The 25875-nt window shown below is 40.9% G+C and overlaps 1 protein-coding gene across 3 annotated transcripts in view; it reads left to right on the forward strand.

Annotated features, from left to right (window-relative positions):
* The window catches only part of NRAP (nebulin related anchoring protein), a 78474-nt gene that overhangs the window by 14977 nt on the left and 37622 nt on the right, over positions 1 to 25875 (forward strand). For all 3 annotated transcript variants that reach the window (XM_053305237.1, XM_053305239.1, XM_053305238.1), the window contains 14 exons: positions 898 to 1014; positions 2468 to 2572; positions 3556 to 3660; positions 4485 to 4589; positions 7247 to 7345; positions 8809 to 8913; positions 10946 to 11053; positions 12153 to 12254; positions 14281 to 14478; positions 14867 to 14971; positions 16999 to 17097; positions 19067 to 19171; positions 22564 to 22671; positions 23633 to 23944. In XM_053305237.1, coding sequence (XP_053161212.1) covers positions 898 to 1014; positions 2468 to 2572; positions 3556 to 3660; positions 4485 to 4589; positions 7247 to 7345; positions 8809 to 8913; positions 10946 to 11053; positions 12153 to 12254; positions 14281 to 14478; positions 14867 to 14971; positions 16999 to 17097; positions 19067 to 19171; positions 22564 to 22671; positions 23633 to 23944 — 1773 coding nt within the window. The remainder of the gene's footprint in view (positions 1 to 897; positions 1015 to 2467; positions 2573 to 3555; positions 3661 to 4484; positions 4590 to 7246; positions 7346 to 8808; positions 8914 to 10945; positions 11054 to 12152; positions 12255 to 14280; positions 14479 to 14866; positions 14972 to 16998; positions 17098 to 19066; positions 19172 to 22563; positions 22672 to 23632; positions 23945 to 25875) is intronic.

Here is a 25875-nt window from a genome sequence, read left to right on the forward strand (position 1 = left end):
GGACTTTAAATCCCCAACAAGCCAGGAAACTCATGGGGTGAGCTTGGGTGTGTAACACACTCTCTCTCTCTCTCTCTCTCTGCCTAAATAAATAAATAGTTTCAAATGTCTAATAGTAAGTTCAGTTAATGATAAAAGTTTTGAACTAGCTGACTTCTAAAATCATCAAGTGGGTGCATAATTCTACTATGATATTCTGTTTCTGCATACAGTTTTTACCAACAACGTTCCAATAAGAATATTCATAATAATATTCATTTCCTCCAAAGAGCTCGACGGAGTCATACAAAGATTCCCCCACCAATATTTCAAAACAATCCTGATATAGATTAGGCTGAGTGACAATGACTGGTCCAGGATGAAGTGAGCTTCATGAGTAAGGATTTGCTCTGAACCCAGGTCTCCTCAGTCCCAGTCTAATAGTCTAGCAAACATACTACTCTGCAGTAGTATTCATCCTGTTCTTAAATTGCACACAAGTATACCTGCCTTGACACTAAAATATTGTACAAAAAGAGTGACTTGCTCTGCTTCCCATGGCAGTTTGAGGGGTGGTCTCTTTATGCTGCCAGAGAAGTGAGCACTGGAAATTTATGATGTCTTTGCTACATTATATCTGCTTATTTTGAAATATACAAGTGGATTTTTAAAGCAGGCAGTAAAACGCCTATTTTTTGTACTGGATTTCCCAAGAACAATACTTCCAATCCTCCATTGCCTCATTCTAGTTAGCTAAAATTCCCAGCTCTCTTATCTTATTTTCTCTGCCCCATAAAACGGCAAACAGATACTTTTTCGGCCACACCCTCCTGCAGGCAAGAACAGTGCTCTCAGATCCATGTTGATGAGCACTCAATACACTCATATGATGGTCCAGTCCTTTCTTTTTCTCTTCAGATAAAATACAAGAAGGATTTTTCAAAGATGAAAGGAGCGGCCCACTACCATTCTCTTTCAGCTCAAGAAAACTTAGTTCTTAAGCAAGCCCAGGATGTTAACAAGCTATACAGTGAGGTAAGAAGGTCAAATATTATCATGATGCATATGCAAGTATATTCATTATTTGCATTTAATTATGGAAATTTGCAAGCATGTAACATAGTTTGCACATTATATCATCCACAGTGGCATAGCTAGGGGAGAGGGGGCCCATGTTTGCCCCTCTCTCCAGCAGCCCCTCAGAGTGAGGAAGATAATTAAGAAAATAGGGAGGGGTGGACCTGGGAGGCCCTCAGGAGCTCGGCGGGGTGTGTGTGTCTTTGAATCCATTCATGCCATTATAGATGCACCCCTAATCCTCAACTGCATAAGGAAAGGATAACAGTTAATGCTGCTGCTAGCACCAGGATGTAGAGGGGGAAAAATCTCCAGAGTTTCTTCTTGGAGAAACCCTGAAATTCTTTTTCAAAGTTCAGTTTGGAAAAATGTTGGTTCCAGTTCTAGAGGGCAAGTGTGGATGCCAGTCTTCTGTGGCTGCTTCCCAAGCCCTTCTGATAGCATTAGAATAGAGAGATTATGTGGGAGGCAGAGACTAATGACATAGTTACTTCCCATGTTTGTGCCAGTCCTCTCTGGGAGGAATTTGACCTGAATGTTGCTTTAAACAACATTAAATGACAGCTTGGAGAGGTGTGATCCTGCCCTTCCTGCCCAAACCAAGGAAATTCCTCACAGGTTTGCTTGAATATTACCCTCCACATTCTTATTGAAGCTTACTTTAGGCATAAGTTGATGGTACCTCTGTATGAGGCTATAATTCTGCAAAAGTTAAAATCTGTAGTTGACATCCTGACTAAGCATTCACTGGCAAGAACTGTCCCCACTGTGAAAAGCTTCTGAGCACAGCACATATCACTCAAGGAGGATGGGTTCAGTGATTTCCCCTAGAAGTGCCATGGACCACCCAAAGATATGTCCATGAAGGTCATGCAGTCCTCAGGGATATATTTTTGAGTAGTTCAGGGCACTTCTGGTGGAAGGAGAGATCGTGAAAGCCACTCCCCTCCCCTTGCACAATAAATGCTGCAGAGCTCAGGAATCTCTCAGCAGCAGGGATGCTTCTTAGTGTATGGGCAGATAGTTACTCAGGATGTAGGCCAATCAGATTTAAACATTTGGCTGTGACTTTCAATTACACAAATTAGGCCTTTAAAAAAATTAATGTTTTTTGAAAGTTTGTATTTTACAATGCCTTTCCCAGCTCCCCACCCCTCAACCAAGCCCCCGAGCCCAGCCCTCCCTTCCCCCCACGGCACAGGTTGGGTTTGGATTGTGTCCCTAAATGTTAACTATAAACAGAAGGTTTCCAATTGCTTGCTTGTTGAATAACCTAGTGTTTGTTTTGCTTGCCTGATGTGCAGTTCCGTCTCATGATAAAATCCTGTTTCTACTTATGGATGTAACTGATTTTGTTGGAAGTTAATGAACCTGTTTCCACTTCTCACTGCTGTAAATTCTGATTCTTAAGGTGGAATATAAGAAGGATCTGGAGAACAGCAAAGGCCACAGTATTAACTACTGTGAAACCCCTCAGTTCAGGAATGTTAGCAAGGTCTCAAAATACACCAGTGATGTAAGTCTTAAGTAGTTTGCATGCAGTTCTGTAAAAGCTTAACTTAGTCACTGTTGGAATCACAGTTTGTACATATGTGAATTCCCGATAAGAGCATGAAGCCCGGGTAAAAGCAGCACTGGGACTTGGGATATTAAAAATCTTTACAGGGGAAAGAGATTACATACAATTCATCACTAATCCAATCAAACAATTCCTGTTAATTATTATTAATGTTAATTGTCTCATCTCTCATTTACTTTATCTCTTATGTCCATTTCTTAATGGACTCTTAATTCCACCAGGTAAGCATTGTTTGACTTGCAAATGATAAAGCAGAACATAAGCAAGTCATATGCTTATAAACTGCATGTGTAAAAAGAATGCTTTATTGCCTAGTGCACTGTATTCCTGCAGTTGAATTCAAACAGCCTAGTCTTTATGAACAGAAGGTGTCACAATAGTTACATTGCTGTTTGTGGAACATATTTTAAAACCTTTGTAAGAAAAACAGAAAGCCCCACTAAAATAAGTGTGATTTAAGAATTTAACTTGATGTTAATCTTGTTGCTGTAGATATATTAATGCTACATAATATGTAGTATTAGACCTAGATGAGCCAAAATATGTGACTGTAGGCATAAAAAACCAATCATGACTATATATTCATTCTTGCAGTACAATAAGGAAATTGGTCTCTTAACCTTTCTGATTCCTTAAGTATACTCTTTTGTCCATAAATAGAAAGGACATCAAATTTGTCTAGCACTGTGTTGTTTAAAAATGACAGTCTTAAATATTTCATAGTCCATTGTTCTTAAATAGGAATAAAAATGATTGTACTGTCATATATTTGCAGTAATCGTAGTTCTACCTTACTGTATATTTCCATTGTTTGTGTTGTCCTCTTTGTTACAACAGCAACAATAACAACAACAAATCTCTTTGTTACAATAATTATAACAACAATAAATAGCTTTTAGAAGGTTTGTTTTTGTCTGCAGCTCAAATACAAAGAACATTACCGGAACCAGAAAGGTCATTATGAAGGTGTTGGCATGGACAGGCGTACACTGCATGCCATGAAGGTTGGAAGTCTGGCAAGCAATGTAAGTTGTTTGAACTTTGACTCTATATTATTTAGATATGGTGTTGGTTCTCATATGAAGGCATCAAATGAAGGGTAGCCATAGTTAAGTCTGTCTGGGGACATGCAAGGATGTGTGAAGAAAAAAAGGTGGTGGTTTTTGGAAATCAGTTTGAGCAAAATAGAACCAAACTGGCTGAAATGGTAAATTACACACATGGCTAACAGGCCAGCACAAGGTCCCAGAGTCACTGGTGTATCATTGTGGTTTGGGATGCAGAAGTTGGTATAATTTCCCCATGGAACTGAATTCCCGATTGCAACAATGAACAAATGATTGTAGAGATGAGTTTGTTTAGTTTTGCAGGATGCTGAGTTCTTTTCCTTTCACTTTTGGCTGGTAGGAATTGAGGTCATGCAACATGTCTCAAGGCCAAGGTGTCTGTACAATGAAATCTTTCATTGAACAGTTAATACGTGGTTTAATTGTATAGGGCTCATTAAGATGTCATTTCATTACATACTAGGTCTTGAAGTGCATTATTTACAGTTCTGAAAAAAGCTCAGGAACTATGCAGAAAGATAAAAGGAATGTGTCACAGGTGGAAGTTAAGTTAATGCTCCCACAGTTGGCACTGGATTAATTGTGCAGCTGAAAAAGAATCAATTAGCAGCTAAACTATGCAAATAATTTCATTTTCTTTGTCATTGACGACACTGAACTTACTTTGTTTCTGGTGTTTAATATTAATATTATTGTTTCTCTTTTTTCTCCTGTCTGATAATTATTCAAAACAAATGACAGCTTTAAAAAAGTTGATTCTTTTTGTTCTCCTTGTGTTCCAGATAGCCTATAAATCTGATTACACACATGATGATGTTGACTACAATTACCCAGCTACACTCACTCCTTCATATCAGACAACAAGGAAGCTGGTTCCTTTGAAAGATGTAAATAGCCTTCTGAGTTCTCACCCTGTTGTTTGCATGGTTCACCATCCCCTGTGGGAGAAGTATAATTCATGGGGCCTTTATAAGGCAGTAATTTAATTGCATTGACAAACATAGCTGATGACAGCAGAGCTCAGAAAGAAAAAAAGTTGTTTTCCAGCTGGTAGGATCATGAATGCTCAGGGAATTGGAAATGGCATATAGAACTTGCTGTACTGAGATGTCCCAATGCCAGTCATATCTTCTTTGGTTGTAATCCAAAAGTCATCACTACAACCACCTTGGGAGGGCATATCCATTCTGTATACTTACCTTGATTTTACACTGCTTCGACTAATATTGCTTCTCCCAAACAATTTATACACAGCTGTTCTTCCATGTTGGAACTAAAGGCGCATACATCAGGTTCCCTGGCAGTCTTCCATCAGGCACTGGGCCAGAGTTGCTTGGCTTAGCAAGACTGCTGTATCATGCTCCATGGCATGGGGTCAAAATCTTGGGAATTGTAGCCTAGTGGGGGTGCTGAGAACTCTCCTGCCTGCCTTAGAGATCTATAATTTCAGCGTTCCCTGGAGAGTGGGGATGATTTTAAGTCTGTGATGTAAAAATCCCCTTGATGTCAACCCTATTTCAACTGGAACAAAGTATTGAACACAAATGCCATAGCGTAGGTACTAGCCTAAGCATAATGAATACTGAAGAAATGGATATACAAATCAAAGCCAATAGGCTTGCCCTGTGTAGAATTTATCTTTATTCAAAGGTCCGATATCAGATATATGTGTAGGGATATTTTCCACTGTATACCCTGATGTGCACCAGGAAATACCCCGAGATGCTCTGTCTACTCAGATATAATGTGAGAAGATATGATATGACTAAATATATTATTAGACATGACTAAAAGAAGGGAAATAAGGCTATAATAGCAAATCCCCATTTGAGTGATGGGGGCTTGTTATTATAGCCTTATGAAAATGAGAGGTTAGCATCTATCATCTCATTTTTATTTACATCTAGATTCAGTTCATAGAACTTCTTGTCATTACTTAATAAGAAGTAAAAACTGAAAGGTCTGCACACAGCCTAAATCGTATCTGGCTGAGAGACATATAGGGGGAAATATGAATTCCTGGACTCAACACTCAACCGCTTGATCCGCTTGAGCCAGCTTGAGCCAGCGTGGTGTAGTGGTTAGAGTGCTGGACTAAAACCGGGGAGACCCGAGTTCAAATCCCCATTCAGCCATAAAACTAGCTGGGTGACTCTGGGTCAGTCACTTCTCTCTTGGCCTAACCTACATCACAGGGTTGTTGTGAAAGAGAAACTCAAGTATGTAGTACACCGCTCTGGGCTCCTTGGAGGAAGAGCGGGATATAAATGTAAAATAATAATAATAATAATAATAATTGAGCTTCTATGTTGAAACAGCATTCATTTCCTTTTTATTCATTTTTTTATTTGTCACTTGTAATCCATGCTGGAATGAACTTAAAGCAGGTGGTACCTGCTTAAATCCCCCTTTTCTACATAACTTTTAGAAAGTTGCACCTGATGAGGTGCAAAGTTCATAGACATCTTTTTAAAAACATAACTTTTCAGACTAGAGCCCTTGGTACGCTTCTTTGGTACCTGGTCAGCTGTAAGTCCTCTTTTAGCTACTGAAAGTATAACCAGGCCAAACTATCTCAGGGATTGGACTAGTCATTCTACAATTCTGTACATAACAGTTTGAACAGAAAACTGCAGCCAGCAAGCATTCCCAGATCACAAAGGATCATCTACTGAAGTGAATGCTGGATATCAAGACAGAAATGGCAAACTAAAGGATTTCAGTTGTATTGATCATTTTTATCATGTAAGAAAAGTTATAGCTATTTCTTTAGGGAAAGTAAGCATATGGCATTTTTATTCCATTGCTTTAAATACAGTTTGCCTGGCACAGTCCTTTCCCCTCAAAACAAAACCTCTCTCAATGAACTACATTTAAGTCATGTACAATTCGCAATCTAGCAAAGAGATAATTAACTAGGGTGAATGTTGATTAAGACCTGCCGAGAATAATAATTGTATCCTGTAGAGTGACATGGAGGTCTTTGGGAGGAATAGCCTTAAAGGGAAATCTCACCATAACAATTTTACTTTGCATAATTTGTGGGTTTTAATATATTACTGTGTATAGGTTAGTATTGTTGCTCCTGTCTTAATGTATTAGCAAGTTGCTTGACTATGATCTTATCAGTCACTGACTGTGAAATAACATTTTTGCCTTATTAAGATTTTCCATCAAGTGGAAAAGTTATTTCCACAATAAATAATTTGTTCCATTTAATACTTGTTCTTTATCATTCTTACATTCAAAACTATAAGTTAACAATGTGGCAGTCGACAAGGCATACCAATCTTTCCATAAAAACTCTTGTAAATAAAAGTAAGTGAGTGAGCAAAAGACAAAAGGAAAGTTGAAGAAGTTAATTTTATATATAAATACCTCACCAATGAAATTGCATCACAGTAAAAAGCCATGTTGTTTCTATTTTTAATTACTGCAGTGAATGTAGTGGATGCTAATATATTTTCCAGTCTTCATAACAGCTACTTCCAGGCCCTGAAAAATGCTTTATTAAACTTGTTGTGATGTTTTGCTTTGTTTTTAGGTAAACTACAGACAAAGTATAGATAAGCTGAAGTACAGTTCTGTTACCTCCACACCTCAGATCATTCAAGCGAAAATCAGTGCACAACAGCTTAGTGATGTAAGGCCTACTGCTGTGATTCAATAGTTATATGAAAGCATGAGAACCATTTCTTAGGTGAACAGGGATATTTCTAAATGTTGATTTCATGCATCTTTTTTTAAGTTCCTGGCTTTGTTAATGATGGGCTCTTGTGTAGGCTCCAGACTCCTGTGTCTGTTTCAAAAAAACTCATTGAGGTCATTCACACAGCCTTGTTACCCGGAGCAGGGAGGGCTGAGGGGAAGGCAGGATCGAATCTATCTTCCTCCCAGACAATTCAGCCATCCTCTTTGGCGCCACTGCTGCTTGCACACCCACATGATCCGTGTGGCTGGGGGAGCGGCGCTGGCCATCTGGAGGCTGGAGAAACACAACTCACCCTCCAGAAGTCCCACAGTGCACCGCACAAAGACCATAGTGCATTGGGGGATTTCTCCACTGCCGGGCACTCTAGGCGCCCAGCTCTGTGACTGCTTGGGCTGCAGGCAGCCCGAACAGCCAAATGACCTGGAACTGAGGTAGAAGGGCATGCTTGTGCCCTTCTACCTCAGTAAAAGCCCCAGTAAGAAACTTGGGCTACTCAGCAATACCCCTGCCACAAGCAACCCTGCTTGGGTAGGACTGTTCAAGCCTGGGTAGGGCTGCTCTTGTGAACAGCCCATTGTCTCTCATTGTGATTTTTGGTGCTTTGGCCAAACAGGGAGCACCTTCCTCATGCCAATTTTGGTCTGCCACCTCCCAGCCTCTTACTTTCCTATCTCTTTTCATGACCACTTAATAGCCAGACATGCCCCCCCCCCAAAGGGACGCTGTACTCATGTACAGTGAGTTAATCTCACTGTACTTAATCTCACTTAAATCTCACTGTACTCATGTACAGTGTCCCAAGAGCATGCCCGGAAATGCTGCCCCTGGCATTGATGCACTAAGAAGCATCACCCTCCCTGTGCTGGCCATGCTTCCAGTGTATGTCTGAAGAGAAATATGCCATAAGCATGATGGCGGTTACTTCTGTGATCAGTGTTTGCCTCTTTAGACAAAATCCATAAATATGGTGGAGAATGTGGCAGTGTGAGACTTCTCGGCATGTCAGTGCAGAAGCAGGGCTTGCCGGTGCAGTCTCAGGACGATGTACACGAGCATGTCTAAGCATGTTGGGGGCATGTCTGAAGAGAACTCATGGCAATGATTATTCTGTGGAGACCATTCAAGCCTCTTTAGTGCCTGTATGAGAATTAGAATGGCTTCTCACCAGCATTGTTACAGCTTTAAATTTAGGCTTTTAAAAAGTTTGCTCGTTAGGTGTTTCCTTGAAAAAGCTAGATTACATTCAATTCAATTTTCATATTGTTCCATTCAATTCAGTTTATCATATTGTTCACAGTTGTTTTTGATTGAAGCGTTCAACGGTTAGCCATTGTTTTATAGTTAAGCATTATTATATTTAACATATTGAATATGTTGTTTGATTTTTCTGGCAGTTGAACTACCGAGCACAGTATGAGAAAACCAAAACACATTATACTTTGCCTCAGGATGTGCCACAGTTAGTCAAGGCTAAAGCTAATGCAGAATTATATAGTGAGGTAAGGATACATTACAGTGATAAATTTGTGTATTGTGAACAATGAGCTGTGAACAATAATGAACATTAGTATGGTGTTAAGGTTTTCAGTTTGCCAAAAATGACAATTTCTCCAGCCTTTTGTTTTCCCCCTCAGATGTACAGACAGCAAAGTTAATCTAAATCTCTTTTTTGGCTTTCACGGGCCAATTTTTCCCAATTTTTCAAGGGATAGTGGTCTTTTAATATCAGGTTGCAACTCAGAAATCTCAACTTTTTTTATATATCCAACCTGACAATCTTAGATGTGGAAGCATTCGGTATTTCCAGTCTGAACTTGCTGCAACACTGCTTTAGATGCAGACTCAAAGTACAGCAAAGATTTGTCTAGGTTTTCCTTTAGACCAAAGGTAGGAAACATGTTCTGCATCAACAATTACTTTGGAAACAGATTACATTGGAAATATATTGGCAATAATGAATATATTACTTCCAATGGAATTTTGACTTTTTTCATTTTATGAAGTACAATGAATGATAAATCGTAGCTAGTAGACATCTGTCACTTCCTCAGTGATTTTCTTATTCTGGAACTACAGTATAACCTGCAGGTATGGAGTAGCCTCTTGGAATTAGAAATGATGTGAGTTGCACAACAATGTGAATTTGAGCTTCTTACTGTTCCAGTTCTGGATCCTTTACTATATATTGCCCTTGTATTTTCAAGAGCCAGTCCACAACCATGTAGGGTTGAATCATTGGCCGACACTCTTGCTAATAGTGTGGAGGCGCTTTGTGCAAAGCACTGCTGCAGTGTTTAGTAATCCACTGTGTGAGGTTATATGTGTGTGATTTTACTTTTCTTCCCCTGGAAGTGCTTTGAAGCCTGAGGGCTGTGTGACTTTCATAGTCATGTTAAAGAGCACTTCCAGGAAGTTTTTCACACCTGGCTTTTAGTTTGCATCTCCTCCGGAATGGAGGTATGTGCTCATATATCGGTCAAATTTACCTCAAAGTCCCTGTGAGCTATCAGGGAGCACTTCACACACAATTTGGGTTTTTCATTGCATATTAGAGTGTAGCCTGATTTATATCCAGAGTTAAAAAAAAAATCCACTTTTTACATTGGTTTTTTGGGGCAACTTTCAACTCACAGTAAAGCCTTGCAGAAAACCCAGTGTAAAGCCTGCTGTCTGGGAAAGCTCCAGGGGAAGAAGAGATTGGTGGATAATCCAGATGCCTGCTGCACCTGGAGGAGTATTGAATCCTGTAGAAGCACGTGCTTTCGGGGCCTCCACAGCATTGATGAGGATGTCTGCCATTGCTGCAATCCTGCATCCAGTTATGCATAAATCCAAGGGATTTCTGTGGTGTGTAAATATGTGTACTTGCTTTCAGGAGATGCCACCCTTTATTGTTAAATGATACCTGAGATGCTCCTGAAGCTGTACAGCAGTGACTCATGGGATACATTCATCTTATTAGTTTTATGTTGTCCAAGGTGATAGTGGTAAAATTTGTTTTAACTGCGTACCAGAATAAGACACATAAGTATGCTGAGGCTGACGAATACTGTTGGTCAAAAAGGGTTGGACAATCTTCATATAATTAGTTGCCTCATGTAATAAATTGCAGCAAAAACACGTGCGCACGCACACAGATACACACACGGAGTAGCAACTCAAGAGTACTTACGAAAGGAGCCTGTGTTTGTTTGCTGTACAACATAAGCACCAAACATTTTATTGATTTTGTTCTCTGCATTTGTGAGGTATTAGTAAGTGCTCTTGAGTTGGGGACAGTCTGATCATTAAATCTTTGGTATCCAGTTGTTGCAGGGATCTGAGAAACCTTTTCCAGTTCAAGGACGCTTTGATGAAAGAAGTTGATGAAAGAAACAAACAATCTTATGTCTTTCTTAAGACAATATACCCAAACATGCCAGTCTTGTGTATCATATTTGCTGATCTTCGTTTGTTTACACTTTACAGTACATTTTTCTTTCCTATCTCAGATCAAATTAGTGAAATATTACTGTGTTTTTTCTCCCTCAGATTAAATACAAGGAAGGCTGGGAGAAAAGCAAGGGCCAAGGCTTTGAAATGAAGTTAGATTCCATGTCGTTGCTTGCTGCCAAAGCATCAAGAGATCTTGCCAGTGATGTAGGTTATATGTATTTATCTAGGACATATTCCTAAGGAAAGTAAACAATAACATAGGCAAATGAAAATATGTTTCTTTTTGAGTTTTAAGATTTTATTTTAAATTAAGCTTTTACAAACGCTGATGTTACTGGCTGCCCTGCTGAAAACTGCATCTTTAAAATGTCTAAAAAGTAAAATTGAAATATAGTTGTGAAATTCGCCATGAATTAAAATAGGTGAAAAATATTTGCCAGGCATCCAGACTGTGCTAGCACTGTGGAGGAGGGGTGATTTTTGTGATATCTCTCCATCCCTCTGAAGTCCACCATGTCTCTCAAAAATATGCCCCTGGTGGTTGCATGATCCTCAGTGACATATTTGTGGGCACAGTGGGCTGTAGGAGGAAGGGGAGATCAGCAAAAAAAATTGTCCCTCCTCCATAGTGCCAGCACAGCATTAAATGTTAGCTGAAATACTTTCACAGTATTTCAGTTCAGACCATAAAATCATGCAATTTATTTTATTTATTTTGCTCACATTTCATTATAAGATGGCATTTCCTATACACAGCTGTCTCACATTGTGTCTCTACGGCATTGACTAATGCTCTTTTGCAGTTATCAAGTCTAATATTTTCCAGTGTAATTTTTTCCCTTAGAGTTTCACAACATTCCCTTGAGCTGTATAATGTAGCCTTATAACATATTAACATGCACTGTATTTGCCATAGTTCAAAATGCAAATACAGTAAAACATGGAAGAAAAATGTGAGCAATTCAACTTCTGCTTTTGATGGGCTCTCAGTAAGAATGTAAATAGACATAAGTAAGTGTGTTTTTTGTACCAGAGCATTTTAAAGATAAAGTGAGAAACATGTTCATTAACCACACATTTTCTACCTATGAAATAAAATCAGCCCTGCTTAAAACTATTAATAGCTAAATGTGCAATCCTATATATGTCTGCTTGGAAGTAAATCCCATTGATTTCAATGCAGGTTATTCTCAAGTTTTTTTGCCACAATTATGATTTTTTATGCTTTAATTGTATAGTCTGCTTTTTTATTTAAGTACAGAGTTTTTAATTTTACTCACAATGATTCCCTCTTTCTTTAAAGATTAAATACAAAGAGAAATATGAACAAACAAAAGGCAAAGCTATGGCAACCAAAGATTCAAGACTTCTGCACTCTTTGCAAGTAGCAAAGATGAGCAGTGAGGTACATAATTTTTATTTTTGAAAAATATTCTTCACTGTGCAAGTATTTCACCATTTCTACTTTTCTTTAATTATTACTATGCCTGAATACATCCCTTTATGCTCGATAGTTTACTTGTCTGGCATGGAGATGCTATTTGGTTTTCTCCTCCTTTCTCTGATTACCATAAACTATGGTGTAGCTTTACATCTGCAGCAGCACTTCTCATGGTTGATGCTGCCTATGGTGAGGATTAATTAGTTTGTAAAACTTGGTTTAAGAACTAATCATGCTCATGCAAACGTAGTGCACTATAGTTAATGCCAAGGAAGAGAATGGTAATTTGTATAGCTAAAGGGGATCGGGGAAATGCACAAGATATTGTATTCTGAACATAGGAAGCTGCCTTATACTGAGTCAGTCCATTGGTCCAACTAGCTCAGTATTGTCTACACAGACTGGCAGCGGCAGGAATCTCTCTAAGCCATATCTTGGAGGTGCCAGAGAGGAAACTTGTAACTTTCTGCATGCAAGCATGCAGCTGCTCTTCCCAGAACAGCCCTATCTCCTAAGGGGAATATATTACAGTGCTCACATATGTCCCTCATTCAAATACAAATCAGGGAAGACCCTGCTTAGCAAAGGGGACAATTTATGCTTCCTACCACAAGACCAGCTCTCCTCCATGACCAGAAAATTACTAGTATTATGCCTTGGCCTTAGTTCCAAATAAAAGTTCATTAAAACATTTCTTTAAAATAAATAAATGGTTTACTAAACAGTACATCTACCATCAACACATTTTTTTAACAAAAGCATACAATGTTTTAGATACTGTATGAATAATGATAGTCATTAACATCCAGCGCAGCATAATGCGGGCAGTGCAAATCCACCTACGCTGTAAGTGCCCACTGTGCCCAACGTGAAGTGCTGGCGGTTGCAAAAACTTTGAGTTGTGTGCTCACACTCTGGTAGTGCTAGTTGGATCAGAAACCAGTTGCTTGACTTTCTGATCTAACTAGTGCTTCCAGAGTGTGGGCTCGTGACTCGAAATGTGTGCATTTTTATGCAAAAGTGAAAGACTGCTGGTGTTTCACTGTGAGCCTGCAACAGCATGGGTGGATTGGCACCATCTGGGTTACACTGTTCTGGATGTCAGCCAATAATATATACTATGTGAAACTTAAAAGCCATACTCCACAGTAGATTCCTGAGGCAAACATTCACAATCCAGGCAAAAAGATTGGACCAAAACATAACTCATTCAAGCCTTAGTCAAGTAGAAGGTTGTGTTTTCATGGTAAAAGAATATTTTGGTAAAAGAATATTTTAAAAAATCTATCTATTGTCAGCATATAGAAAAGGTGGTTGTTAATAGATTTAAAAGAACATCATCTTCACTATGAGCCCCATCGCCCATTGAGATTATCCAGAGAGGTCTGTCTGCAGTTGCCACCAGTTCATCGGACCTTCTCTGTTGCTGCCCCAAGACTTTGGAATTCACTTCTTGCTGAAATAAGAGCCTCCCCATCTCTGACAGCTTTTAAAAAGCCTTTAAAAGACACATTTATTCACCCAAGAACAGAATTGTGGTTTTAAATTGTTGTAATGTTTTTTGTTTTGTTTCATGTTGTAGGAAACTGCCCAGAGACGTAGGTTTGGGGTGGTATACAAATATAACAAACAAACTATATTCTACTAGTATTAGAGGCTGGCATGCCCTGCCGTCTAATATGGGCACTTCTGAACAGTTCACATTGCTGTGGGGTTCTAACACACATACCCTTAGTTCTGGGCAAGAGGGCTCTTCTAGTACAACACACCCTTGCATCATTACTAGTTGTACACTATTTACAACCTTCAGTCGTGCAAGCTGAGTTGCACCAGAACAGCCCTCTTGCACAGCACCATGGGCACATGTGTTTGAGTCCTGCAGTGCTGATGATCAGCTGTGGTTCTGATCAGCCTGTGTTAGGCAGGGCATGCCAGCCTCCATCTTTGTTCTTTTATGTCACAATACATGTGATCATTTGATATTACCTAGATTGCATATAAAAAGGACTTTGAGAAGAGTAAATCACATTTCCACCTACCAATGGACATGATAAACCTGAAACATGCAAAGAAAGCTCAGGCTCTGGCTAGTGATCTTGACTATAGGAAGAAACTCCACGGATATACAGTGGTTCCAGAAGATCTAAAGACACAGTGGGCCAAAAAGGCCTATGGGCTACAGAGTGAGGTAGGAACCAAGGCATTTTCTTTTACATTATACAGAGGTGATAAGATCAGTGATCTTACTAGAATTTATTGATTATCTGTATGAAAGGCTCAACATTGATAATTACTGGCAAGATGTTAGATTCTGTCAAATCTATGGGATTTTGAACTCCAAATTCAGTTTCAATGTTATGTAGAAAACTCTTGTTTTTTAGTCGAAGGGCTTTGGAAAGTACTCCTTAGAACAGAGCTCCCATAGAAATATCAGTATTTGTGGTAGAAAATTGTAGGTTCCTGAAGGGTGTAACTTGCAGACATGTTTCCCAGGCCCTGCAAATGCATTTCTCTTTAAATGATAACACTAAATCTTTGTCTTTGTGAGATAATGAGCTTTCTTTCCCCCTCTTCAGCTTCAGTACAAGACTGACTTGACATGGATGAAAGGAGTTGGGTGGATAGCGGATGGGAGTCTCAATATAGAGCAAGCGAAGAAAGCAGGAGAACTTGTTAGTGAGGTAATTTTTTAAAAAAATTGTTTAATGTGCTCAAGTCTGGCTGGATCCTCAAAGAACATGAAAGTGTATTTTGAAAATATGACAATATATTATAAGTTAGTGGCTAATCATTACAGCATGGTGTATGTAGTTGTTGGGCTGCATGGTTGGTTGGGTCCACAAGCTGTGCAATCCTACCCAAGAAAAATGGAAATGAGAAAGAAAAGAGACATTTAGAAAAACTCCAAAGTCTTATTCACATGTTACATTCAACACTCGTACAACAAGTGTACAGTGTATACATGAACATATCTGTACACAGATTCATACATTATCTCCAGCATATCTACAATTGCAGTTTGCACCATGCATCTGAGAGGCCTGTTCTCAGGTTCACTTTTTAAAAGAACTCAAGTACAGTCATTCACACAAAAACATGTACAGTGCACAGACGTATGTACACTCATACAAGGTAATGTCTGAACAGTACTCTAGAGTGAACAGAAAGAAGAGCATCTAATAGCTAGGGATGCTGTAGCAGTTTCCTGAACTGAGCAGTGGGTTGGGCTAGAAAACCTCCCGGGTCCCTTCCAACTCTAAACTTCTATGATTCTAGTTAAGATTATTAAAGTTACCAGTGATTAGACTCCAATACTGTAGATTCTGACATCTGACAATGCTAGATTCTAAAGCAGAGACAGGAAGAAGCAGCAATGCTCAGATCTAATATCATGCAAAGAAGCAAAGTGACATCTACTGCTGGGATTTGCCACATAAACACTCACTGCCAGAAATATTGAATCCCGGGATGATCAGATAATATGATTTCTTATTTCTGAACTGTATAAGGGCTATATCAGTGGAGAACTAACACTTACCTTAGGTGTTTCTGTTTCCAGCCAGGAACTGGCATTTTGTTATTCTTAATGTGACTTTATATTAGGCTGCACAATTAAAAAAAACACAAAAAAAAAAACAATTTGTCCCTAATATGCCTCACTCTCCTCCAGATCTTGAATATAAAATAATGAGCATCTCTTTGAAGTCTTGTGCATAATAATAATAATAATAATGATAACAACAACAACTATAAAATTTCAGTCGTGTCTTCAGCTGGGAAAGTCACAGGGCGAATGGATACGTTCACCCACCAACTCTTTCCCCACAGAGTCTTTCCCCACAGAACCGCCACATTGACACACACATACAAGTATACACTGTCAGAGATTGCTGTGTTCCGTTGATGAGTTGTTAGCCCAAGAGTCTGAAGTGCAGTGGATAAAAGCAATTGCCTTTTCTTATCAACAGATTTTGCCATGAAATAGCTGTGATACACTTTTTCCTCATGGTGTTTTTGACAGCAGCAAGTTCAAGCAAAAACCTCACCTAGAACATCTAAAATATTACACTAGGCTGAGTATTTCCCACAGGTGTTGTAAAGCAGTTGAGATTCTACACTTCTTCTGGCTCCATTTTTGTATTTTGAAATCTTATGTAGGGCAAGAGCCAGAAAAAGCCAGTATGAGCATCATTTTGTAATCTAGAAATAGTCAAACAGGAGTCTGAAAGAAGTATATTGGCAAAGATCTGATGTTCTCTACCATTTGCCCATCTTAGGCTGATACTTACAAATTCCTGCATTGCAAAGGTGTGTGTATGGGCATTTGCTCCTTCTGGAAGCGTTTTTAGAACATAAGGAGAGAAAAGCAGGGTCTGAGATGGCCTGTAGACCCTAGATCATCTTGCAACTAAGTCAGTAACTATCCACTAGAGAATGTTCATTGACTGTGGATAAGTGAAGCTCCATTATATAAAAACGGTGGGCAGAAAGGTGGAAAAGAGAATCGTGACCCCACTGAATGTCCTCAACCCCTGTTTCTTCTGAGTGATCTTGCCTTTATTTCTGAGTTGGAGGCAACATGAAAAGCTACCGTTCCATTCTGTTGCCAGCCGTAGTAGTAAGTGGAAGGTGTAACTTGTCAAGTTTTAACCTTTGAGGAATGTGGTAATGATATCTGTATCACCTTTAAAAAATGTATTTTAATTAGAAAAAGTACAGACAGAAGGCTGATGCTCTCAAGTTCACAAGTGTGGCAGACAGTTCCCAGATCAAACATGCGAAGAAAAGCCAGGAACTGCAGAGTGATGTGAGTCCCTACTTTACCTTCTCTCCGCACCAATTCTTTATTATTTAAACTGGTAATTCTTGGGGACAGGCACCACCACTGAAAAAGCAATGGGATCCGGCCATGAATATTTGCTATTGCTTTGCATAGGTTTGAGGTTTACTTCTAAGATATTTTTGAACTCCCTGTACTTCCACAGGTAGAAAGCCTTTAAACCCAAAGGGTATCAAGAAGCGTGCTGACCAGGTTTCAGATACTATGGCGATAAAGGCCCTGTACATAACTAAAGAGAAAAAGACTAAATTGGATCCTTTAGAACATGTGCAAGGACCTCTGTAGTTGCTCTTTCCTCAGCGAGGCTATTCTGTTTTCATTAAAATTATTCTGCCTGTCTTATATAGTGCCTGTAATAGACTGGCTGTATATTATTTTATTTTTAAAGGCTTTTCAGATGCTTAGACATATTTGGTGAAATTATAATAATACAACATTTTCACACTCCCTAGACCTTGCTTTTGTAACAGCAAGACTCACGGCTGCTTATTTTACCTAGTGTTTCAGAAAGTGACTTAAGTTAACATGAGCCATAACCAAACATTTTAAACAAGATAATTTCAGTTTAAGTTTGCTAACTTGGCAAAGAGGCACCTTTTAACATGGTGATTCTCTTTATTTAGCAGGGGGAGAGTAACTGGCCCTGTCCACCCCCAGCACAGTACCTCCAGTAACTGTTGCAGGTGTCTATCTTATGTTTCTTTTTAGACTGTGAGCCCTTTGGGGACAGGGATCCATCTTATTTATTTGTTATTTCTCTGTGTAAACTGCCCTGAGCCATTTTTGGAAGGGCGGTATAGAAATCGAATGAATGAATGAATGAAGAGAAACTTGGCTGGTGAAAGTGTCAGCCTAATGTAGGTGCAGTAGCCTTTAGAGCTAGAAGCAGTGGCGGCTATTGAGGGCAGTGCGAGGGGTAGCAAGAGGTACCTTAAAAAGTCATTACCAGCTATACTGCTGGCATTTGGAAGCCACGAGGAGCAAGTAGAACCAGTGGTGGCCAGTGGGGAGCAGATTGAACCAGCTCCAGACAGCTTCCAGATCCCAGCGGTATTGCCAGTAATGACCTTTTAAAGTATCTCTTGCCACACATCCCCCACCACTGGCGCCTCCCTCACCGGCTGCCAGTGGGTAGAACAATGGCCCTAATTGTGTTTTGCCAATGGTTTGTGAATTCAAACAGAGTGGGAAATGACAGCACAAACTGTGCTTTGCAAACCAGCTTCATATCCTGGTTTGTCAGCTCCAAAGAAATCACGGTTAGTGGGTAGGCTCAAGTTCAGACATAATGCAAAACCTTCAACTAAACTAACTATGGTTTCATGTTATGTCTGAACACAGTCAGTCATCCAGAAGTTTTGCAAGTGTTTTATCACCCATGCTTATATAGTTGTTCTTTTCATTTTCTTCTTCACAACCATCCATAATTGTTAGTTAATCAGGAATAAAATTTAAATTTCAGTCATTTTTAAAAGTCACAACAGCCAGATAGATACTGGCTGACATCTTGAGTAAAAGCACCAGTGCAATAGGGAAAGCATTGGTGTTTCTGAAGATCCAGACTGATGCAGAATTGGTGCTTGTGTGTGTGTGTGAATTTCAACAACCTCCCCTTCCCACGATGCCCTCTGTATAAACTGAAATTATGTTCCTGAGGGCTGTTTGACCCTCACAAAAGTTTTTTCAGGTGTCACAGATTGCTTCCTGGGGAAGAGGAGGTTGTTGAGATGTGATCCTGCTACTCAGCAGTGGAACTGAGTTAGTGGAGCACAGCTAAGAAACAGAGGTGCTTTTTCTGTTGCACTGGTATTTCATTAGGATATCGGCCACTGGTAAATAGCCAGTTAGAAGTCTATTTGATCAGTCTTACATAATTCTTTCTGCCACAAATACTATGGCTAGTACTGATATGATTTCATCTGCTTACTTTGAACAGATTGCATACAGATCAGGAAAAGAAGATTTTCTTCATAACTATACCATCAGCAAAGATGAGCCTCTCTTCATACAGGCCAGAATAAATGCAGCAAATATCAGTGAGGTATGGATGAATTTAAATACTATAATGTTATGCTGTTGAAATAATGATTTCATGGATAATTGTTGATACTTTCACAAAACCTGTTGAGCATATCTGCATCACAAATTTCTACTACTACTACTACTATGAATATTTTTATACCGCTCTTCAACCAAAGTTCTCAAAGCGGTTTACACAGAAAAATAAATAATCCTCTATAATAAAACCCTAAGTGAGTGTCCGTGGCCTTGGAACGTTGGCGTCTGAGTCCCTGTCTCCCTGGGCTGTTCTGGGCCTGCGCAAAGCGCAGGCCCAGAACAGTCCAAGGGAGACACGACCGCCAACACCAGGCGGCCATGCTGGCCGGTTCTATTGCTGCCAGCCGGCACTCTGGGAGGCGGGAGGGAAGAGGACACCGGGGCCGGGTGGGCAGCAATCTGGCTGGGAAAGACTGCGGGGTCGGTGGCAGCAATCTGGCCGGCACTCTGGGAGGCGGGAGGGAAGAGGACACCGGGGCCGGGCAGGCACCAAAATAGCCGATGGGAACAGCACTCTGGGAGGCGGGAGGGATGCGAATACCGGGGCCGGCGGCAGCGGGTCCAGCCCGGCCACGGAGAGCCCAGAGGCAGCAATGGGGCATCCAGCCCGGCGCCCAAGCACACCACTCAAAGTCAAACACAAGCACACACACCCCCACCCAAATAAAGCTATAGCAACGGAGCACTGCTACCCTCTACTCCGGCTGAGAAAAGCAATCTGCCTGGGCGGGCTGCGACGCAGCTCTTTATATGCTCAGGGAGCGGACCACGTTGAGAACAACAACAGGGAGCTACAAGGCAAGCTCAAAGTTGTGCTTTTAGGGGCCCCTTTGCTGGGGTTTCTCTCTCCGGTGCCCTGCGCCCTAGAGACGGCGTACCACTGCCATTCCCTGCTCCCGGCAGTGCCTGATTGAGCTGCCAGGGTGCCACAGCTCTCTAGCGCTGGGAAAGTCCCCGCTGAAGCGATTTTAAGGGCGCACCCTATGCTGGAGAGAGACGGAGGATAGGGGCGTCCTGTATAGAGGGCTCTGTCTCCCCCAAGCAGAGGCGCTTGCGAAAGCCAATGCATGGATCGGGTGGAGAAGAGGGAGGGAGACAGGACAATAGAAAGATAGAAAGAAGGAAAGAAGGAAGGAGACAAAAGAGAGAGAAAGGAAGGAAAAGGACAAAAGAAACAAGGAGGGAGGGAGGGAAAGTAGGAAACAAAGACGTAAGAAAGGAAGGAAAAAGAAAGAAATAGAAGAAAAGAATGAAGGGGAAAGGACAAAAAAAAAAGACAGAAAAAAGGGAGGAGCAGCCAACCGCAAAGAGCGAGCCTGTAAAATAAAGAAAAGAGGGAAATAAAAATGAAAAAGAACGATGGGAGTGAGAAGAGGTGGAAGAAAGGAAGGAAAGGAGAGAGGGAGAGAGAAGAAAGGAAGGAAAAGAAACAAAGGAAGAGGGAGAGAAAAGGAAGGAGTGAAAGAGAGAGAGAGAAAAAGAAAAAAGAAGAGGAGGGCGAAAGAGAGGGAGAAGGAATAAAGGAAACAACAACACCAAAAGAAAAAAGGTTCTAGCGCCCGTTATTTTAACGGGCTTAAAAATACTAGTACATAAATAAGATGGTCCCCTGTCCCCTAAGGGCTCACAGTCTAAAAATAAATATAAGGCAGATACCAGCAACAACCACTGCAGGGATGCTGTGCTGGGGTTGGATAGGGCCAGTTGCTGTCTCTCTGCGAAATATAAGGTAACCACCGCATTAAAAGGCTAAACATAAGAGAATCACCACATTAAATATTTTGCTCATTTAGCAGTTAATCATCTTTGCTTAGTTAGCAGTTAATTAGCAGTTAGTTGATTTCTATTGATTTTATGCCAGTTTAAATGTGATGTGTCTTCTCTTAAAGAATCCTGGGCTATAGTCCAGTAAGAGTTCAGAGAAAGAAAAAGAGAACCTTAGGCCTCATCTCAGTGTTTCCTAGGAAGAGAGAATTAGGAGTAAGCGCAACTGAATATAGGACTTGCTTCTGAGCAAACATATATAAGATTACACAGCATGTCTGTGATGCAGGGATATCCTTAACTACAATTGTTGTATTATGCTTCCTTGGTACCCTGAGACTAGGAAACCTTGGCTTGCCAGCTGTTGTTGAACTACAGTTCCCATCATGCCCAGCCACAATTTATTGGGAAGTCAAAAAAACAGTTTGAAATTGGTAGGATTTCAGTCTCAAATATTGTCAGATAAGAAACCCAGTGTCACTTATAACGTGGCAAAGTTTTGTGTGTTGTCTGTCAAGATTTGGTCACCACTAACAGCTGATTTGATCAATATATTTAATAGCCATGATTAAGAGTTTGTCTTATTGTGTTAATTAAATTTAATAGGTTTTTCTTTTGTAACTGTACTGATATTGATGTATCTGATATTTGATTGTAATAAATGGCTTGACTTGACTTCAAACATTATTTATTTTATTGAATAATTAGCATACGTATTACATATGAATCATAGTAAATTTGAATCTGAGAAAGATATTCTGCTTCTCGTGGGCATGATATCATTTTAAATTATTGATCTGGTTACTGAGTGTTAAAATCCATTGAGAACAATAACAAAATATGTGCATTATATACAGAATTTCTGCAAATAAATAAATAAATAAATACAAAACATTATTTAAATCTTTCACCAAGCATATACTGGTGTTAAAAGATTGTGCATTCAGCCAATTTATGTGACGGTATGCAAAATTTGGTATCTGTAGGTCATTGGGAAGTATGACTTTCTTTTGCACAAAGAAGTCCACAAACAGACAAATTCTTCAAAAATATACTATTTACACAAGCAGCCCTACCCAGACTTGCGCAGCCCTACCAGGGTAGGGATCCTCACGTGAAGTGCTGGGATTGAGGCCGATCCCGGCACTGCCATGCCAGATAGCCCAAGATTTTACCTCAGGCTATTACCTAGGTAGGACACAAGCATGCCCTGGTTGCGTGTGTGGGCTCTAGGCTTCATGAACACACAGCTGGGTGGCAAGAGAACCTGGCTGAGGGGGAATCCCTCAATGCACCATACTGGCCTGGTGCACTGAGGGATGCTGGAGGACTTCCTACTCTGGCTTCCTGCTCTGCCGCTCACTGTGGCACAGATTGTGTGCCGTGCAAGCCGCAGAGCCTTAAAACTAATCATGTGCTGGGAGGCAGGTAGGAGCCTGCCTACCCACTAGCACCCCCCCCCCACATTTTCAGTCATGTTAATGACCTTACTGTATAATAGATTGCTCCTGAACCAATCGGGGGCTGGTTCATCTTGGATCTTTTGCGTGTCACTGTTATGCTTGTGCTATGACAATGCAAAAAGATAATTGAAGTTTGACATCTTTTTAGAAACTCTACAAGAGTAGTTGGGAAAATCAGAAGGAGAAAGGATTTGAACTTCATCTAGATGCAATTCCATTCTTGACAGCGAAAGCAAAGAGGGACTTGGCAAGTGATGTAAGTATTGGTTTAATTCAAATAGGACCCTTTCCCCCTTCTGTGAGAGAAGGGTTGTGTGTTCCTATGAAAAGGCCACATATACTTCCTTGGTATATACATTTTCAAAAAGATTTAAGTTTTAGACTCCCACAGCAACACAGGCAGTTCTGCAATGCCCACATTATGCTTTGGAACATGTAAGCTGATGTTAAATAAGTCAACATTTGCTGCACTTTTATGGCATCCTTCATTCCAGAGCATCGAGTTTACCTGGCGGTGGGGGCCAATCTGCATGTTTCTTAGGCTGATGATTGAAGAACAGAATTTTAAAAAGGAATTATAGATTCTTCTGTGCCAGAATGTTGTTGTGTCTCATTGCTTCATATTTGGGTGGTGCAGTCTAGCATAGACCAAGGGTGCAATCAAGACCAAAGTGTGTGTTGGAGTTGCAGCTCCATTTGTATCCTTTGTTTGCACCTTCTGTCCTAGTGACCACTAGGGGCATTAAGAATACAGATAGTAAGTAAGGGTCTTACTCCTACTAAACAAGACACTCTTGTTGTCTCTGTGCTTTGACTTCTGATTGGGTAGACTGATATTGTCAGGGCCTATCACCCCACCTTTTTTGCTCCCAGACTGCTCTTGCTCTCTGCTCTGCTCCATCTACTCCATTAGCCATATGGCTTCCCCCACCCTCTCTCTCCCCCCTCTCCTTCTCTTCTCCTCTCCTCTCTACTATGAAGACAGAAAGCTCAGGCCCACAGGCTTTCTACTCAAGACTGTAACCTCCCCAATAAAGTTTACTTGCTTTTGGAGCTACTCTTTAATGGGGTCAACTTTAAAGGCTCACACTGGCTCTGTTATAATTGGGTTTAGTCAAACTTTTTCCTTCCAACTGTTTGTTTACTTAATCCAGTTCTTTCGAAAGCAGTGATTTTGGACTTCACATTGTACCTGTGATCTATTTATTTCTTCACAGATAAAATACAAAGAAAATTATGAAAAGACTAGAGGAAAGCTGATTGGGGTGAAAGATGCGAGTGAAGATTCACAGATGTCTCACTTGCTCCATGTGTCAAAGATGCAAAGTGATCTGGAGTATAAAAAGGCATTTGAAGATACAAAGACTCAATATCATGTGTCTATGGATATGGTCACTCTTGTCCATGCCAAGAAGGCTCAAGATTTAGCCACTGAGAAGGGATACAAGACAATCCCACACCGTTACACTGCCTTGCCTACAGACATGAAAGTGGAATGGGCCAAGTGGGCCTACGGCTTGCAGAGCGATGTAAGTTTTGGCGATGGGGCCTTAGCTCAGGGGTGGAATATATGCAGAAGGTCTTAGGTTCAATTCTTGACATCTCCAGATAGACTTCTGCATGATAACTTGGAGAGCTGCTGAAAATCAGACTAGACAGCTAGATGGCCCAGTGGTCTGACTTGTTATTACGGCAGTTTCCTATATTCCTATGTTGTGCATTGCATAAATGTACTCTTTCATTTAATCATCTGGAAATTCCATCGTGGTGTGGAAACTGTGCCACTCCTTGCACTAATCTTCAGAATCATTTCTAGGTTTAATTATGACAGTGGAAAAATAGCCGTACAATCCTATGTTCCTAGTGGTGGATAAATTTAAAATGCCAGTAGTCTGTCTAGTATGGAGAAGATTTCAGGGATAGGATATGTTATTCAAGACAGAGCCTCAATAGTCTGTTCTTTCTTTTTGGTATCCTTTGTAGGCCAAAGAATATGATTTAGTTTATGGGACCCTGTGTTATTTAATCCCACCATTTTATAATGTTACTAGTAGCTTTAAGCCCGTTTCATTAACGGGCGCTAGTAGAGAAGACTCACGTGCTCACTCTCTTGCCCTCCCAGCTTCCTTCCTTTCTGCTCCTGCTCCCTCGGTCTCTGGCGGGGCCGAGTGCGGCCGCCGCTGGCAGCAGGCCCGGCCCGCCACGGCCGCCGCCAGCGGGCCGGACACAATGCTCTCACCTCGGTTGCTGCCGCCATCGGCCCCAGTCGGCCCGCAGTGGCCAACGCTGCCAGTGGGGCCAGTCTCCCTTCCGCGTCCGTTCAACTGTATCGTGTTCTCTGGCCGAGGCTGCAGCTCTGCCGCAGTCTCGGCCGCCTTCCCCCGCCGCCGTCTCGCCCAGCTTCCTCCGCCGGCCCCGCGGCCGGTCCGGCCCCGCCGCCTCTGTCCTCTGCTCACATTGGGTCTGGGCCGGACCTGCCGCCCCCTCTGGCCTTCCCATGGCCACCTCTTGCCTCCCCTTAGCCGGCCGATCAACATGGCCGCCCGTCTCTGGGCGGCCATGTTTTTTTGGGTCGATCTGGGCATACGCTCTGCGCATGCCCAGAACGGCCCAAAAAGACATGGGCAGCATGGCCGCACGCTTAAGGGTTTTATGGTATAGGATGTTAGACCTGACCATGTGGATTGCTTTGGACGTTATGAGGATGCAGAACCTTTTCATACTTAAGGTGTAATGTCTAAGAAGTGACATCATGCTTTTCTCATCCACTTGGATGTGAAGGTACCAGATACAGATCGAGCTCATACAAATCTGCATGGAAAAAATGTGTCAGCTCTTTCTCCAGACAGATACCAGCAGAGCACACAGAGGTTATTCAAGTCAGGCACATAGCCACATTTGCTGTTTCCTTTTAAGGTCAAAACCCACCCTAAAGCTATTTATGGTGGTACTATTGCTATTTACTTGGGAGTGAGCCCAACTGAAGTTTCAAGTAAATATGCATAGGATTCGACTGCAAGTGTGCTGAGAAATTTTCCAAATGTCAATCCTGAGTATGCATCACCAGAGTTTCCAGAATAAACCAGGTTCTCAAGTTGGGATTTCAAAGCTGGCTATAATAGCCAAGACTAACAAATTTGTATGTTGTGAGAGGTCCTGACTTATTCTAAACTAGTACTGGAAGTAGAATCCTTTCTCCCTTCATCCCAGTGGAAGGCGAGAACATGCATATCCAAAGGAATGTTGCAAGAAGCCAGGATCCAATCCTGGTTCGATATTCCTTGTGAACCAAGCCCCTATCTCCACTGTATAAACAGAAATAATTTAGAAAGCTACAATGGAGAGTAAATAATCTTTAAAAATATGTTCATTTTAATCTTGTAGTAGAAATGTTTGCTGGTAGCGACTCTACCATCTCTTTTCATATTTTTTTCTCTTCCATCCTACTCATTTCCACCCA

Source organism: Hemicordylus capensis, chromosome 3 (genome assembly GCF_027244095.1).
Source record: "Hemicordylus capensis ecotype Gifberg chromosome 3, rHemCap1.1.pri, whole genome shotgun sequence".
Lineage (NCBI taxonomy): Eukaryota > Metazoa > Chordata > Lepidosauria > Squamata > Cordylidae > Hemicordylus > Hemicordylus capensis.